The 15,139-nt window shown below is 38.7% G+C and overlaps 1 protein-coding gene across 1 annotated transcript; it reads right to left on the bottom strand.

Annotated features, from left to right (window-relative positions):
- Window positions 1–201: 201 nt before the first annotated feature.
- Window positions 202–14,170, bottom strand: LOC117787216 (laminin subunit gamma-1). The gene is made up of 10 exons (XM_034625682.1): window positions 14,105–14,170; window positions 10,170–10,599; window positions 8,694–8,827; window positions 8,504–8,631; window positions 7,826–8,440; window positions 6,011–6,422; window positions 2,115–4,703; window positions 1,057–1,393; window positions 698–998; window positions 202–626 (listed from the first exon to the last, which is right to left on the bottom strand). Exons 2-10 carry the CDS (start codon window positions 10,365–10,367, stop codon window positions 415–417), a joined length of 4,926 nt encoding a protein of 1,641 aa, XP_034481573.1. The 5' UTR covers window positions 10,368–10,599; window positions 14,105–14,170; the 3' UTR covers window positions 202–414.
- Window positions 14,171–15,139: the final 969 nt, after the last annotated feature.

The raw sequence follows: 15,139 nt of genomic DNA, 5'->3' as shown, positions 1-15,139 counted from the left end.
TTTGGAGTTGGAATTGTACACGGCACAGTTTTCAATATATAATACAGTCGTTCATGGCTGGCTTGAATTTAAAGCACAATTGGCAGTTAAGAACATTTTCAATATTGGCATCATATTGCGATATAATCATAATATCTTTATGTTGAATTTATGAATAATGCATTAAAGCTTAACGTTTTTTCTTCTTCATTTTTTGTTTTGTTTTTTGTTTATCTGGTTTCTCGTTTGTCGTTTGTTACTTTTCACTAAACAAATTATTTCAGCTATAAGACTAAAATTCTATAATTTCATTCAAAGGCTAAGGGTTAAATTGGTTTCGGTTTCGGATTCCGAATTCGATTTGTTCGTCTTCGCCTGGTACTTAGATGTTAATTGAAGTAGTTGGTAGTTGGTAGTGCATTTAATTGTTTAGGTCTATGGCTCCAGACGATTGCGTCTAAAACAACCAGCCGGCAGTGCTTCAGATATTAAACGTATATTCTCCACCTCATTCTTCAGATCCTTCAGCTCCATATCGTACTTATCGATTAATTTCTTTTGTATATTGCGCTGTTCTCGATACTTTTCAATGCGTCCCGTTAAATTCGCAGTATTAATGTCGGTTTCCACGATACTCAAACGATTTTCTGTGATAAAAATAAAATTAGACAAATTTCGTTAAATTTGAAGCCATTTCTTTAAGGTTTTTCTAGCTTACCCAATTTATCCAAATCTGCTGTATTGATATCCCTGAGGTTCTCCAACTCATCCTTAATGGCCGACAGCTCGGCATTGGCCTTTTCAATCTGCTTTTGTGCCTCCTGTGTATCCGCATTGGCCTGACCCACCTTACGCTTGGCATCATCCACCAGATTATCATCTTTGGTTGAATTATCCTCCAGTTGAAAGATGTTCATCTCAGTCAATTTGACACGAGAATTCAACTGATCCGCCTCATCACGCAGCTTACGTGCTGCAACCTTGGTTTCATTTGCCTTGCGACGAATCAATTCGGCATCCTGGAAAAAACAAATAACTTAAGAGTTTCGGAATATTGGATCACTAATTTCGATTTACCTTTGAGGCCTTTTCGGCGTACTTCTCCTGTGCCTCCTGTGCATTGTTCTTGGCCTCGTTGGCATTCTTATTGGCCCCCTCCAAGGCTTCGACAGCCTGGCTTATTAAATTGCCCGCATGATCAATTTCCTGCTCAATTTTGGGCACCGTTTCCAAAGCCAATTCAGCCATCTGCGAGGACTTCTGCACATCCGACTGGAAGCCGGCTAAAGTGTTGTAAGTGTTGTTGGCCTCCTTCAAAGTGTTGTCGCCCTGCTCCACGGCCTTTGTGGCACGTTCATGTGCCGCCTTGGCGCGCTCCAATAGCTCAATGTCATCCTTCTTTTGGGTATCAGCACTGTTCGAAAAATTAGTTTTAGAAATTCAATAAGATTTTGATGCAGAATCAATTAAGATGACAAATATTGAATAAAATGATCTACCGCATAACATTAGGTTAAGTTTTGGCAAAGTTATGACCGCTTGAAGTTAACAAAAAAAATGAAAGTACGAAAAGTGGGAAAATCAAATTTTTATAGTTAATCAAATTTTGATGCAGAATCAATTAAGAGTTCAAATAATGATCAAAATGGTATTCCACATGAAAATCAGTTGAGTTTTGACAAAGTTATGATAGATTGAAGTTTTTGAAAAAGTGTCAAGGGGTAAGTATGGAAAAAATGGACAGTGAGGGAAAAAAATCGAATTTTTAAAATAAATAATATTTTGATGCAGATTCAATTTGGAGTTAAAATAATGATCAAAATGGTATTCCAAATGAAAATAGGTTGAGTTTTGGCAAAGTTATGTTAGTTTGAAGATTTTGAAAAAGTGTCAAGGGGTAAGTATGGAAAAAATGGACAGTGAGGGAAAAAAATCGAATTTTTAAAATAAATAATATTTTGATGCAGATTCAATTTGGAGTTAAAATAATGATCAAAATGGTATTCCACATGAAAATTGGTTGAGTTTTGACAAAGTTATGCCAGTTTGAAGTTTTTGAAAAATGGTCAATTGACAGTGAGAGTCAAAAATCAATTTTTTTAAATAAAAAAAGGCCCTCAAGCCTTAAGGCTTACCGTTCGAGCAGAACCTTGGCCAGATCGCTTTCCGTGGCAAAGTCCGAGAATACGTTGCCTTTGTTGTCGGACAAATCGTTGAACTGCTTGAGGAGTTGATCGGCACGTTCGTTGGCAGCCACCGCTTCCTTCTTGAGCTTGGTGATGTCGATGTCCGGCTGGGTTTGTCGGTTCACATCGTTGAGGAGTGTCAGGGCCGCATCGTAGACCTCGTTGGCCTTACGCAGGGCTTCCTTGGAGGTCTGGGCAACGGTGCCGAGGGATTGCTTCACCTGATTGAGCTCCAGGCGCACTTCGGAGCGCAGTTCGACGCCCACCTTTTGCTGCAGATCGATGGCATTCTTGGCCAGCAGATGAGCCTTCTCCACAGCATCCTTGGCGTCCTTGGCATTCTTCAGATCGAACTCCGCCTCCGACTCGAGGCGATCGGCAATGGCGCGTGCATCTCGGGATATATCGGAGATCTGTTCGGATTGTTCGCCAAACTCGACGGATTTGTTCTTGGCCTTGGCCAAGGCTTGGGCGCCCTCATCGTTGAGCAGTTCCAAGGCCTGCAGCAGCTCCTTCTTGACTTCCTCGATGATCCTATGGAGTTCCGTGTAGTTGGAGCGCGCCTTGTCGATCTCGGTATTTGCATTCTGCTGCAGCTCATCGGCGCTCGCCAGATGAGCTCGCATGCTCTCCAGCCGCTTGTGCAGATCGTCGATGACCTCCACATAGGTCTGACCGCCATCGCCCGAACCGGAACGTGCATCCTGTGCCAATATGGCCACCTTTTCCTGCACCGCCTTCAGCTTGCCCTCGAATTCGTCATCGTTGGTGACGGGAGTGCGTGCGATCTCGTCGAGAGTGGCTGTCAAATTGGCCAATCTGGCGCGATGCATATTGGCTGCATCCTGGACAAGATTATAGCAATCGGGACAGTCGACACAGCCACGATGACGATCGTATTTGTTCTCCTTGCAGCGATCGCAGCGACGACCCTCGACATTATCGTTGCAGGGACACTGACCACTCTGATCGCACTGGAATCCCTTGGAGCCGCTCTCATCGCACTCACACGACTTGCAGCCGTCCACGGAGAAGCCGAAGTAGAAGTCGGCGCACTGATCGCAACGTAAACCGACCACACCCGGCTTACAGTGACACTGGCCGGAGAATCGATCGCAGGTGGAGTTGTAACTGCCAACGGGATCACACAGACAGTTCTCGCAACCGTTGCCGGAACGTATGTTGAAGTAACCCGGCTGACACTCGCCACAATCCTGCCCGATGACATTGGGCTTGCACTGGCACTGACCCGTGAACGGATCACAACGGGAGATGCTCTGCTCGTCCTGTTCGGTGCCAGCGGCATAGCAATTACAACGATCGCATTTGCCATGCGGCGAGGCAAATGCATCTCCAAAGTGTCCGGGCAGACACTGATTACATTGCGCGCCAGCCGTATTGTGTATGCACTTCAAGCACTCGCCGGTGGTGCGATTGCAGTTGCCCACCGCATTGGGATCCACATTGCCGTTGCAGTCGCAGCTCTTGCAGTTGGCCACCTCGCCCAGCAGACCCGTCGGATCGCCATAGAAGCCATCGCTACACTGCTCACAGCGGGAGCCAAAGTAACCCACCGGACACTCCGTACAGATGACAGTGTCGCCATTGATTTGCAGACAGGCGCCATCATTGGGACAGGGACAACGCTTGCAGTCATAAGGAGTGCCTCCCAGCGCATTTCCATAGTAGCCCTTGGCACACTGATCACAGTTGTCGCCCTGCGTGTTGTGCTGACAGATGCAGCTGCCCGTCTCCGAGTCACAGATGTCCGCATGGCCGTGACAATCGCAGGGTATGCACCGCATAAAGGGTCCACCCCGAGCCGGACTGTGACGGTAGCGTGGAGCACACGACTCACAGAATTGTCCCAGATAGCCCTCCGGGCAGGTACACTGCTCAATCCACGTGGCCGGCTGTCCGGCAGCTCCGCGATGTGCCGTCTGCAGTTCCACATCATCCAGATTCGCCTCACCCTGTACCGAGTACGTGGCACGGATTTTAATCGCCGTCAGATTGGACAGAATGGAGAGGAATCCTCTGGCCGACTGACTCGGTTGCCATTGATAGTCGTGATGCTCGTGCAGTCGGAACTTGTACTCCCTCACACCCTGGTCGGGTATGCTGTTGCCCTGGGCGAAGATCGGCAACGAGATCTTGCTGCCCGCGCCCTCGAGGATCACATCACTCGCACTGGTGCTGGGACCCACTTGACCCACCAGTTGCAGCTTGAAGCTCAGATCGCGATTGTAGGAGGCACGTTGATCGCCCAGAAAGCGATCTGGCGCCTGGAAGTAGACATACTCATTACCCTGAGCTGTGGTGCCAATACTGCGAGCATATTGATTGTATTTGATGTCCACATCCCGACGATTCGGATCAATGGCCGTCCAGCGTTCCTTGTGCTTGTTAAAGTTCGAGGTGACCGAGACAACGGAGTAACCCGGTGCCGTCTGACACTCCGAGGTGTGGCCATAACAGAAACAGGGTGTGCAGCCAAAGCGATTGCTTCTGTCCAGATTGAAGAAGCCCGGTTTGCATCTGTAAGTTACAAAATTTTAATATTATTATTTATAATAAGACTCTTTTTGGTAAAAAATATATATAAATTTTACTATCTGAGTGATTCACGTACTGGCAATCACTAAAACACTCTAAACCTTAAGAGCTAGAAGGCTGAATTTCTTACATTACATAGATAATGTCTGCAGCCATACAATAAGAAGGCTTTCCACAAGTACTTAAAATTTGGTAACACATTTTGCAGTAGAAAGGATTGTTTTAGCACAAGAATTTTAGTTATATCTTTGCTTAGATATCTGAACTATGCTATACTATATATATATTTTACTATCTGAGTGATTCACGGACTAGCAATCACTGAAACGTTCAAAACCGTAAGAGAAAGGTGAATTTTTTACATTACATAGATAATATCGTGTAGCCTTACAACTAGCTTGAGGTTTGGTCCTATAAATTATTATTATACTTGTGTTATGTTACAGTTTTTGCATTGTACGAATTCATCACTTAATCTAAAAAAAAAAATAAAAAAAAAAACCATACAATAGGACAGCCTTTTGGAAGTGTTTCAAATTCAATACCAAAGTTTGAAGAAGAATTTTTGTTATTTCTTTCTTAGATATATCAACTTAACTCATAGATCGTGTAATCGAGATCGAAAATTAGTCTATTTCTACTTACTCACTATTATTTTAAATAAGACTCTTCATACTTTACACAATATTTCACTGTCTGACTGATTCACTGATTGGCAATCACCGAAACACTCTAAACCGTAAGAGCTAGAAACCTGTATTTTTTACATTACATACATAATATCGTGTAGCCATACAATAAGAGGGCCTTTTAAATTACTTCTATTTCGCTATCACCGTTTGCAGTAGAAAGCATTGGAATAGTACAAGAATATTATTTTTTTCTTTCATAGATATCTCAACTAAATTCACAGATAGTGTACTTGAGATCTAAAATTAGTCTGTTTCTACTTATTTATTATTATTTTTAATTAGACTCTTCATACTATACTAAATATTTGACTGTCTGATTAATTCATTGATTGAAATCACTGAAACACTCTAAACCGTCAGAGCTAGAAACCTGAATTTTGTACATAACATAGATAATACCGTGTAGCCATACAATAAAACGGCTTTCTGCAAGTACTTCTGATTCGGTAACACAGTTTGCAGTAGGAAGAATCGCTTAAGTACAAGAGTTTTAATATTTTATCTTAGATATCTCAACTTAATTCGCAGATCGTATTATTGAAAACGCTCTTTACATGCTGACATGGATTAATCAAAGAAAGGTCTGTTTCTACTTACTCATTGCAGCGTCTTCCCTCGACATTCTCCTTGCAGAAACAGATGCCACTGTCGGCATCACAGGCTGGCGTATTGTCCTGCGAACCATTGGCATCACAGCCACAAGGCTGACAACCATGGGGTCCAAACTGGAAATAGTTGTTGGCACAACGGTCGCACTTGTCGCCGGTTACACCCGGTTTGCACTGACACTTGCCCTGGCTGTTGCACTGCAGCGAACGGGAGCCAACGGGATCGCAGCCACAGTTGACACAAAAGGCGCTGTCACGCATGTAGAAGTTCTCCTTGCAGCGCTCACAATTGGCGCCATCGCGATTATCCCTGCAGTCCAGGCAGTGACCTCCATGTCCCGTCAAATTGAAGAGATTCGCATCGAAGTAACACTTGTCCGCAAAGCCGTTGCAGTTGCAAGCTGCAATTAAATGCAGGTGTTGCAAGTGAGTTAATGTATACTATATATTATTTAAATATCCTAGTTTAATTTACAGTTGATTAGGTACCAGTGTACCATATCGTTGGCTCCTATGCGATTCGTTTCTAGGGCGTAGTCGTAGGACCAACCATAGCCTCTAACATAAACCACGAGGCAAAGAAGTTGCAACAAGTTGCACAGACCCAACATGACTGACAATTGCTTGGATGTTGCCTGCAAACATTCGATCTGCCAATGTGGCAGCTAACGGCAAAGCAGTTTGTCCTTATATAGAGAAAGTCAGTTAACAGTGGGACAAGTGCTATGGAAACGGTTGCTACAATTGATTTTATTTTTAAATAAATAAAATAACCTTTCAGATTGCACATAAATTTATTATATAGTGCAATTAATGAGCATATAAACATATATTTTTATATGTTTTGTAATTTTTACAGTGACGCAAATGTCATAAAAATGGAATAGCTAATTCAGTAAATATTATTTTTTGGTGTGATTATAAACACTTTGACTGGTATAAGTATTTATGGCTCATAAAGATACACATATAAACTATTACAGTGGAACAAATGCTATGAAAGTCATTATATAAGAACATAAAGTTGGTTTCTTTCTAGTTGGAAATAAATTTGCTGTCTAGGTAATTTACTGCAAGTTTGTTTACAGTGTATTTCATTTAGGGTTAGAAATAAATTGGTCGTTTAGGTTATTTATTTTATTAGTTTTATGAAAGTAAAATTTATAAAACAATTCAATTGGTTTTATTTTTATGACCTTGGAAAGAAAATAATATTTTTAACTGATATAATATCGTCTAGTCAGAAATTTTATGAAAGTAAAATTTATAAAACAATTCAATTAGTTTTATTTCTATGACTTTGGAAAGAAAATAATATATTTAACCTATGTAATTTCATCTAGTCAGTAATTTTTTGAAAGTAAAATTTATAAAACAATTCAATTAGTTTTATTTCTATGACTTTTTAAAGAAAATAATATTTTTAACTGATATGATTTCGTCTAGTCAGTTGTTTTATGAAAGTAAAACTTATGAAACAATTCAATTAGTTTTATTTTAATGACCTTTCCTACAGTTTTTTTTTTTTATATGAAGTTTGACAGGAATTTTTAATTCCGAGCCTGCTGGAGTCAGGCCTTTAGTAAAATTTCTATCTAATACAGTGGAACAAATGCTATGAAAAAGGAAGTCAAATCAAAGTCACTGCCATTGATTCGATTAGTGTGGGAATTAAACTTGTAGCTCAGGGTATTTTTCGGACATATGTATAAAGAATTTTTAATAAGCAGCTCATTGATATTGTTCCACTGTGCACTACGCACTGTGTAACCAGTTTAAAGTATTATTAGCTCTACTTGCCTACCTTTGCACTCGTTGACTTCGGTGGAGGTTGCCCTTTTCCACTTGACATCGTTGTAGAGGGGCAAGCAGCGATCGCAGTCGGGTCCGTCGGTGTTGTGGCGACACTCGCAGACCAGTGTGCGCTCTCCATGCATCCCAGTGCTTGCCACACACTTGCTGGCATGTCCATTGCACTTGCAACGTGCACCGACCGCAATATCACTGATGGCATAGAAGTACGACTTCAATACCTGCGAGTCCCCAAACAGCTCATCACCAAAGGTATTCAGGCGATCCAGAGTGATCCGAATGTCGGTGGCCGTCACCCAATCCTGCAATTCCAGACTGCGCTCAAAGTTAATGCCACTGGGACGACCCTCCAGCGTGGAGAAGGCGATTTCACCGTCGATCAATGGGGAGATGTCACTGTACTCACTCGTACAGAGAGCATGTGCCTCTCCCTCCCCCTTGCGTATGGCACGCGAATCGGGCAGGGAATAGATATCCCGACAGGTGGCGCTGTAGTACTGATAGGGTATCCAGGGACCATGCTCCGCGGTACGCTTGTAAATCGTAAAGGACTCCGGACGTGGCGAACGGAACAGTATACGCACATAAGTAATGTCATAGGATTTACCTGGCAACAGAGTGGATTATAGTTATATTTAAATCATATTGTATATATGATTTCTATACTCACGCAAATGTAGCGTCAGATTGACATGATTGGGATGTTGAATGCCCTCAAACATTGTTTCCGATTGCCACCAAGATGGATTCTGTGGATCGTGCAGATCCGTCAAGAATGCAGGACTGTGATCTCCATAACTATAACAGGAATATAATGTCAATATAGTTATATATTTCACAGGTTTTAATGCAGTTATTACCTGCAGGTGCCGCAGTTCTTAAGATTCGAGTTCATGGTCTGAGTACAAAAATGATTGTCTCCCTGTTCACCACAAGTGTTGGTCGACTCGATTTGCAATTGATAAGCAGCATTGATAAACTCGGGCAAACATTTCTGAAAAAGAGAAGAGATGTAAGGAATAATTTAAGGATACCTTTCAATCATTAGAAAATTATTAAAAAAAAAGGGAATTAATCACTTATAATTGTTTGTATAGCTCTGAATTAAATCTAAGGTCTGAATTAATATGTATAAAAAATGGAAAACAAAAATGTATACTTTTTTCTATGTTTCTAAACATTTTTCCTATGTCCTGAGCCCATTGAAAATGTGCAAAAAAGAGTACAAGGTGTTTTGCAAAATGTATGTATCACGCGGAAGGGCGCTTGGCAGACCCCAGGATCAACAGCCGAGTCGATTGAGCCATGTCAGTCTGTCCGTTTGTCCGTCTGTCCGTCTGTCTGTCCGTCCGTCTGCTTGAGCGCGTCGATCTCAGAGACCATAAGAGCTAGAGACTTCAAACTTGGTAAGTAGCTTACTGGATACCGTATGCAGATCAAGTTTATTTTTATTTTTTTTTTGGATCGGACCACTATATCATATAGCTGCCATAGCAACGAAACGTCGAAAATGACGTTTTAGCTTGAAAAACTTCTTGGGTTTTTGAGATATCTCAACCAATCTGACACAATATACATCTGTGAGGGTAATATACATCCTGACCAAGTTTGGTTAAAATCGGCCTACTATATCACATAGCTACCATGGAGACGCTCAGTCGAAAATCAAGTTTTGGTATGAAATTTTTTTTGTTTTTTGAGATATCATAACCAAACTCATAGAATATACATTTAAGTTGGTGTTATTTATCTTGACCAAGTTTGGTACAGATCGCTTTCCTATATCATATAGCTGTCATAGGAACAGTCAGTCGAAAATCAACTTTTAGTACAGAGTACCTGGCCACAGGGTATCCTACTGTCGAGCGTGCTCGACTGTAGCCGTTCACTTGTCTTTTTTATTAATTTACATTAACTAGAAATTGTTTAGACAGCAGAAATATTTTCATTTAATAATGAAAAAATATGAAATGTCGAAAAAATACTTGATTTTTATAAATAGTTGATAAAGGCTATTCGTGTCACGCGCTCATCACTAGTTTCCCTTAAATTCGGAGCGTTAATTGCTAAGAGAAAGTAAGAGAAGCAATTTATATACAACTTAATTGTGTCCACTGTGTTCAATTGGTTTGCATGTCTCCATTTGAATTAAGCAACCGCACAGTGGATCAATTGACCCACCGAAATAAACGCATGCCTGGCTAATTTCAATTCTCTTCAATTTAAATGCGTGACCGCAGACTATTGTACTATGATTTATAAAAGTCAGTAATTAGCATTCCCATTTCTACTAACATTTTCACTAGTTTTATCACTTGCTCTTTCGTTCAACTCACCTGTGGTCGGCCATAGGGATCGTAGCACTCGAGAGCCGGCATAAATGTAGTGCCACGCAGCTCGTGTCCTCCGGCGGAATTGATGGGCGGCCGTTGCACGCCCAACGCTGCCGCTGCGCAGCTGCAGAGCAGCAATCCGGCGAGCAGCAGACGCGCCGTGGAGGAGCCTAAATTAAGACTCCGCCTGCTGCGCTTCATCGTGCCGATATTTGTGGTATCAACTGGTGGTTTATCCTCTACAGACTAATTTTGATTTCACTAGGATATCTTCTAAAACTTATTCAAAATTATTTGTTATGCTGGCTGGGTTTATTTTATGTACTTCTTCTGGGTTTTCAATCACTGTCACAGTTTAACGCATAATTGCAATTTTTCAATTAAAATGTTGATCCACGTTATATGGTAGCTGTTTCCGGAGCGGCTTCACTCGCTGCAAAAAGTGCACAAAATACAAAGAATCCATATTAGCTAATCCCCAAATATAGTTTTACTCATCTAGAACTTTTCAGAGCACTTGCAGCACATCTGTTGTCCAGATTGTATAAAATACAGCGATTTATTTCCGTTCTTTCTTATATGTAGAGCGGCAGAATGTGTGTTAGTTTTGTTAAGATCTATTTTTTGAAATTTGTGGTCTTAAAAAAATTATTTAGATAACAAAAGTTAAGCTTTAGAGGCTGGTCTTTATGTATGACCTATCTGAACTCGACTATTTCTAATGATATCCTTATGAAATTTGCTATAAAAGCTTAAATTATTAAATAAAACATTTAAATGAAATAACAAATTTTTTAAGTCCAAGAAGCTAAATAATTCAGCCATATTTTTCAATTTGATCTATCCGAACTGATCTAATTCTTATGATATCTTTATTAAACTTACTAAATAGATTTCTTTCTATGCCAATGAGAACATAAAATGGAATCGGCAACATATCGTTGTCATAGAAATTATCTGTAAAATTTTAAGTTTTCTTTAAAAAAAAAATATAAAATTGAGAAATTCAAAATTCCTACAGTTTGTTTCATATTTAAAATCTATATCATATGAACAATCCTCGTTTTTCTTTCCTAGAAACTATCTGTAAGAGTATTAGGTAGACTGTATTCCAAAGATACTTGCGGCTCATCTTTTGCTTGCTTTTAATTAGTTCGTTTGGCGAGCCAAAAAAAAAAAAAAAGTTCTCATAAAAACAAACTTTGTTCGGTTTGTCAATAAGTAAGTTTCACGATCTGTCTGTGAGTTCATTGAAGCTACAACAACAGCAACAACATTGGCTTGTTGTATAAACAAAACAAAACAGAAAACCAAAAAAAACTGCAAATGAAAATTTCAAATAACAACAACAAAGTCAAGCAAAAAAAAAATAAAATACATAAATAAACATATACACACACTTGCTGGAAATGAACTCAAGCATTGCCCACAAAATTTGTGTTTCCGACTATGTGTATGAGGCAAATATTCCCCTATTTTCCCCCCCGGGGGTACTAGACCTTCCCTTCTTTTCTAGCAGTAGGTCTGTAGTTGCTCTAGCCTCCGAATGAAAACTTGAAATTATTCCAAACGATGATTTCATCTACTTACTCCGCCATATAGCACAGACTCACTCACACATTTGTATCTAGATACTTATATGTATCTGCATCTGTAGCTGGATAAGCGCATAAACTTTTAATTATTTAAGAACTCATAACTTGTGCTCTATATATACAGCGAATTTTCAGTGCATATCGGTGTTATGTTATGAATGCATTCTTTATAACTATTCTTAGCCAAGGTTAGATTCATTTAAGCAATCCAGAGTGCTTAAGTATCTTTTAGTGTCTGAATTCAGTTAAGTTACTCAACTAATTAGCAAATATGCACAGCAAATTTAGTCTATTTACTTAGTAAAGATTGAAGGTGATATCATAAATATTTCTGACAGACCAGAGCGGCTTTTAACCTGGCAATATATATGAATTTAGACTGCAAGTAGAGCTCTACAAGGAAAGAAATGCGAGATCTTATGGCATTCTAAGAGGAATTGAAATAAAATTAAGGGGATTTACAAGAAATTTCCAGTTAAACATGACATAAACCAGTATGGACATGTGACCAAGGAAAAGATTAAAATAATTATATAAATTATATAAATGAAAAAAAATCACATGTATAAAATACAATCAGCAGCGTTATTTAAAAGTATTCGACTTAAAAAGTAAAGTTGAAAGCTACGAAATAAAAGTTATTTTTTGTTTGAAAATAAATAAATAATAGATATTTTTATATAATCCAAGTTACAATAGCATTTTTTCTGCATATTTATTTATTTTTATAAAAGTTGTTGACTTTGTTTTAATTTTCGGTTAATAGTTTATACAAATATTAATCCTTTTCGATGTTTTTTTTATTTATAAATTGCACTTTTGTTAGTTTTAATTGGATAAACACAACTGCTGATTGTTTGCACACACATTTTCATTTAGTTTTTATCAATTTTAAAATATATTTAGCTGCCGAACTACGAGTACACACAGTTGAACTCTTGTATTTTTAGAATCGTGTTTTTTTTATTCGTGTCATTCTGCTTATCAGTGTTATGTGTCTCAGATTTTTAGAATAAAAGACACAGCACAGAGCACAGAACACAGTTTTATGTCGAAATCTTTGGACTGTCGCCGGGGCAACATTTGATACACTTGTGCCTCAGATTTCGAGCGGAGTGTAGAGTGTGTGGAACCCTTTGGGAATGAGTTCAGCTGAGGCCAAGACACAAGCACAGAGATATTTTTTAATATATATATATATTATTTTATATATATATATTTAGTAAGAATGAACATCCGCTCCATTCAGATTTGAATTGTGAAGCTGACGAGTTGCGATACGAGTGAAGCGCCTATAAACACGAGTTCCTCTTGCGATAAGAATTTGGGGCTACGAACTAGCGATATGCTATAGTGTTAACATATATATAAGGCATTTAGTAGGGTGACCATATAAACTGAGACAAGAGACTTTGTAGTTACTCAAGTGCGCTTTGAAACTGCGTTATTGTTTGCACCTTTTGCTATTTATCTTTATTGTTGCGTTTGTTTTTATCCACTGCTTCACTACACACACTCACACACACACACACACGCACACACGCACGCACACACTCAGGTAGTGGCAAGAGGCAACAAACGAATTCACTCAAAAAGAAACTGCACAACGCGCTCAGATACTTTTTTTACTTTTTACGATAACTTTGGTTGAATTGGATTTTGTTGTTTTTGTTTTTGTAACTCAGCGATGCACAGGGCACAACAACAACAACAACATAGTCTTATTTTTGTATTGTTGTAGATACATTTCTCTTGCCACTCACACATGCTGCATTTGGAACATATTCCAAAAGGAATTATTTATAAGACTTATTAATAGTTTACATGTTGCATGTTGCATGGCTAAAAAACAAACACATGCAACTGCATTTGCATTTGTCATTGCATTTGCTTTCATTTTTTATTTTTTGTACATTTTTTTTTTTGGTCAGGTACTTTGCACTGTTCACTTTTCTGCTGAATCGGTTTTTAATGTTGGCATTTTGTATGGACATTATAAAGTATATATGTTTTTTTTTATTATCATCGTGGTTTTCTTGATTGTTGTAATTGTATCACTAGACCGAAGGCAAGAACCTTTTGAGTAAACACACACACACACACATAGACACATGCAGGCATTCATGCACTACAAGATACTTTTATTATATCTTAAGGTTTTCTTTTATTTTTTTGTCGCAGCTGAATGCAAACAAGCGTCGAAAAAAGTGTATTAAGACAAGAAAAAAAGCAAATTCGGAAGAGATCCAGAAGAAAACTCCTCCACACCACAAATGCACAAGTATACATACATATATACACACACAGATACATATACACACACACTACGGCAGTCGCACTTACTCCGCACAGAAGACTAGAGGCAACCGCTAACGAGGACGTCCAATGCTCAACTGACTCTAGAGGAATGCGACGCGACTGCTCAGTTTCTCGGTTTCTCGGTTTCTTGAATTCTCAACTCTCGACTCTCGTTGAGTGAAACTCTCAGCACGTATCTGTAGCTCGCTGTATCGGTAAATGTATCTGTATCTGTGTGTGTTGAGCACGATCGCTGGCAAGCTTCTTCTTCGTCTCAGCTTAACCCGGCAATTATGCTCTGCAGATTTATGAATTAAGGTTCAATTGTCTTTTTGTCAAGTTTTAAATTTCAATACATTCTTTAATATATAAGTTTGTGTACTCATATTCGCATTTACATATATCCTACATACTTGAGGTTTTTGTTTATCTGTTAAACACATGTCTGAACATGAGCTCTTCGTCTGCTATTTATTTTTTTTTTATTATTTTATACTCTACTCAATTCTCGGCACTATCGGAAGCTGTGCTCTCTGCTCCACTTTTGGACTCTTGGTAGCTGGCAGGTTATCGCTGTCAAGCTGATAAGAGTTCGTTATACGAGAAACCCACAGCACTTTTAGTTTCATTGACTAAATACGAGCATAACTAAAGATACTTTTGCCAAATGAAATTTAATAAATTCTTAAAGTTTTTTAAAAAACTTAAGATTTATATAAAGATTACTTTAGTGCTCCTTCTTGCTTCCTATAAATAAGAATGACAACACAGTATTAACTAAAGGCTGAAGTAACATGAATATTTTGAATATTGACAATTTAGTATTAACTAAAGGCTAAAGTAATATAAATATTAAATTATTTAATTTATTATTTTTAGTTACCTTTTTCATTTATAAAATTTTGATTTTAATTTGACTCAAGATCTGTATATATTTGTTGTGTTAAATAAATCAGGGAAATAAGTACAATTGATTGGAATTTTAGAATTTTATTTGTAACTTATTGCTCTATGAATATTACATTTTATATGATGTCTGCTTGTTGTATATTTGCAGATTCCCAAATTAAATTAAATTTA

The sequence above is a fragment of the Drosophila innubila genome (genome assembly GCF_004354385.1).
Source record: "Drosophila innubila isolate TH190305 chromosome 3L unlocalized genomic scaffold, UK_Dinn_1.0 0_D_3L, whole genome shotgun sequence".
Classification (NCBI taxonomy): domain Eukaryota; kingdom Metazoa; phylum Arthropoda; class Insecta; order Diptera; family Drosophilidae; genus Drosophila; species Drosophila innubila.
The sequence above is the reverse complement of the archived record's forward strand: the minus strand, read 5'-3'. Positions and strand labels throughout refer to the sequence as shown.

What these genes read in the sequence shown, in the direction of transcription:
- LOC117787216 (XM_034625682.1), bottom strand. Translation starts at nt 10,367, where the DNA reads ATGAAGCGCAGCAGGCGGAGTCTTAATTTAGGCTCCTCCACGGCGCGT. An exon ending in ATCCCTATGGCCGACCACAG is followed by an intron (nt 8,828 to 10,169) that starts GTGAGTTGAACG and finishes TCTCTTTTTCAG; the next exon opens with AAATGTTTGCCCGAGTTTAT. An exon ending in CAATCTGACGCTACATTTGC is followed by an intron (nt 8,441 to 8,503) that starts GTGAGTATAGAA and finishes CTCTGTTGCCAG; the next exon opens with GTAAATCCTATGACATTACT.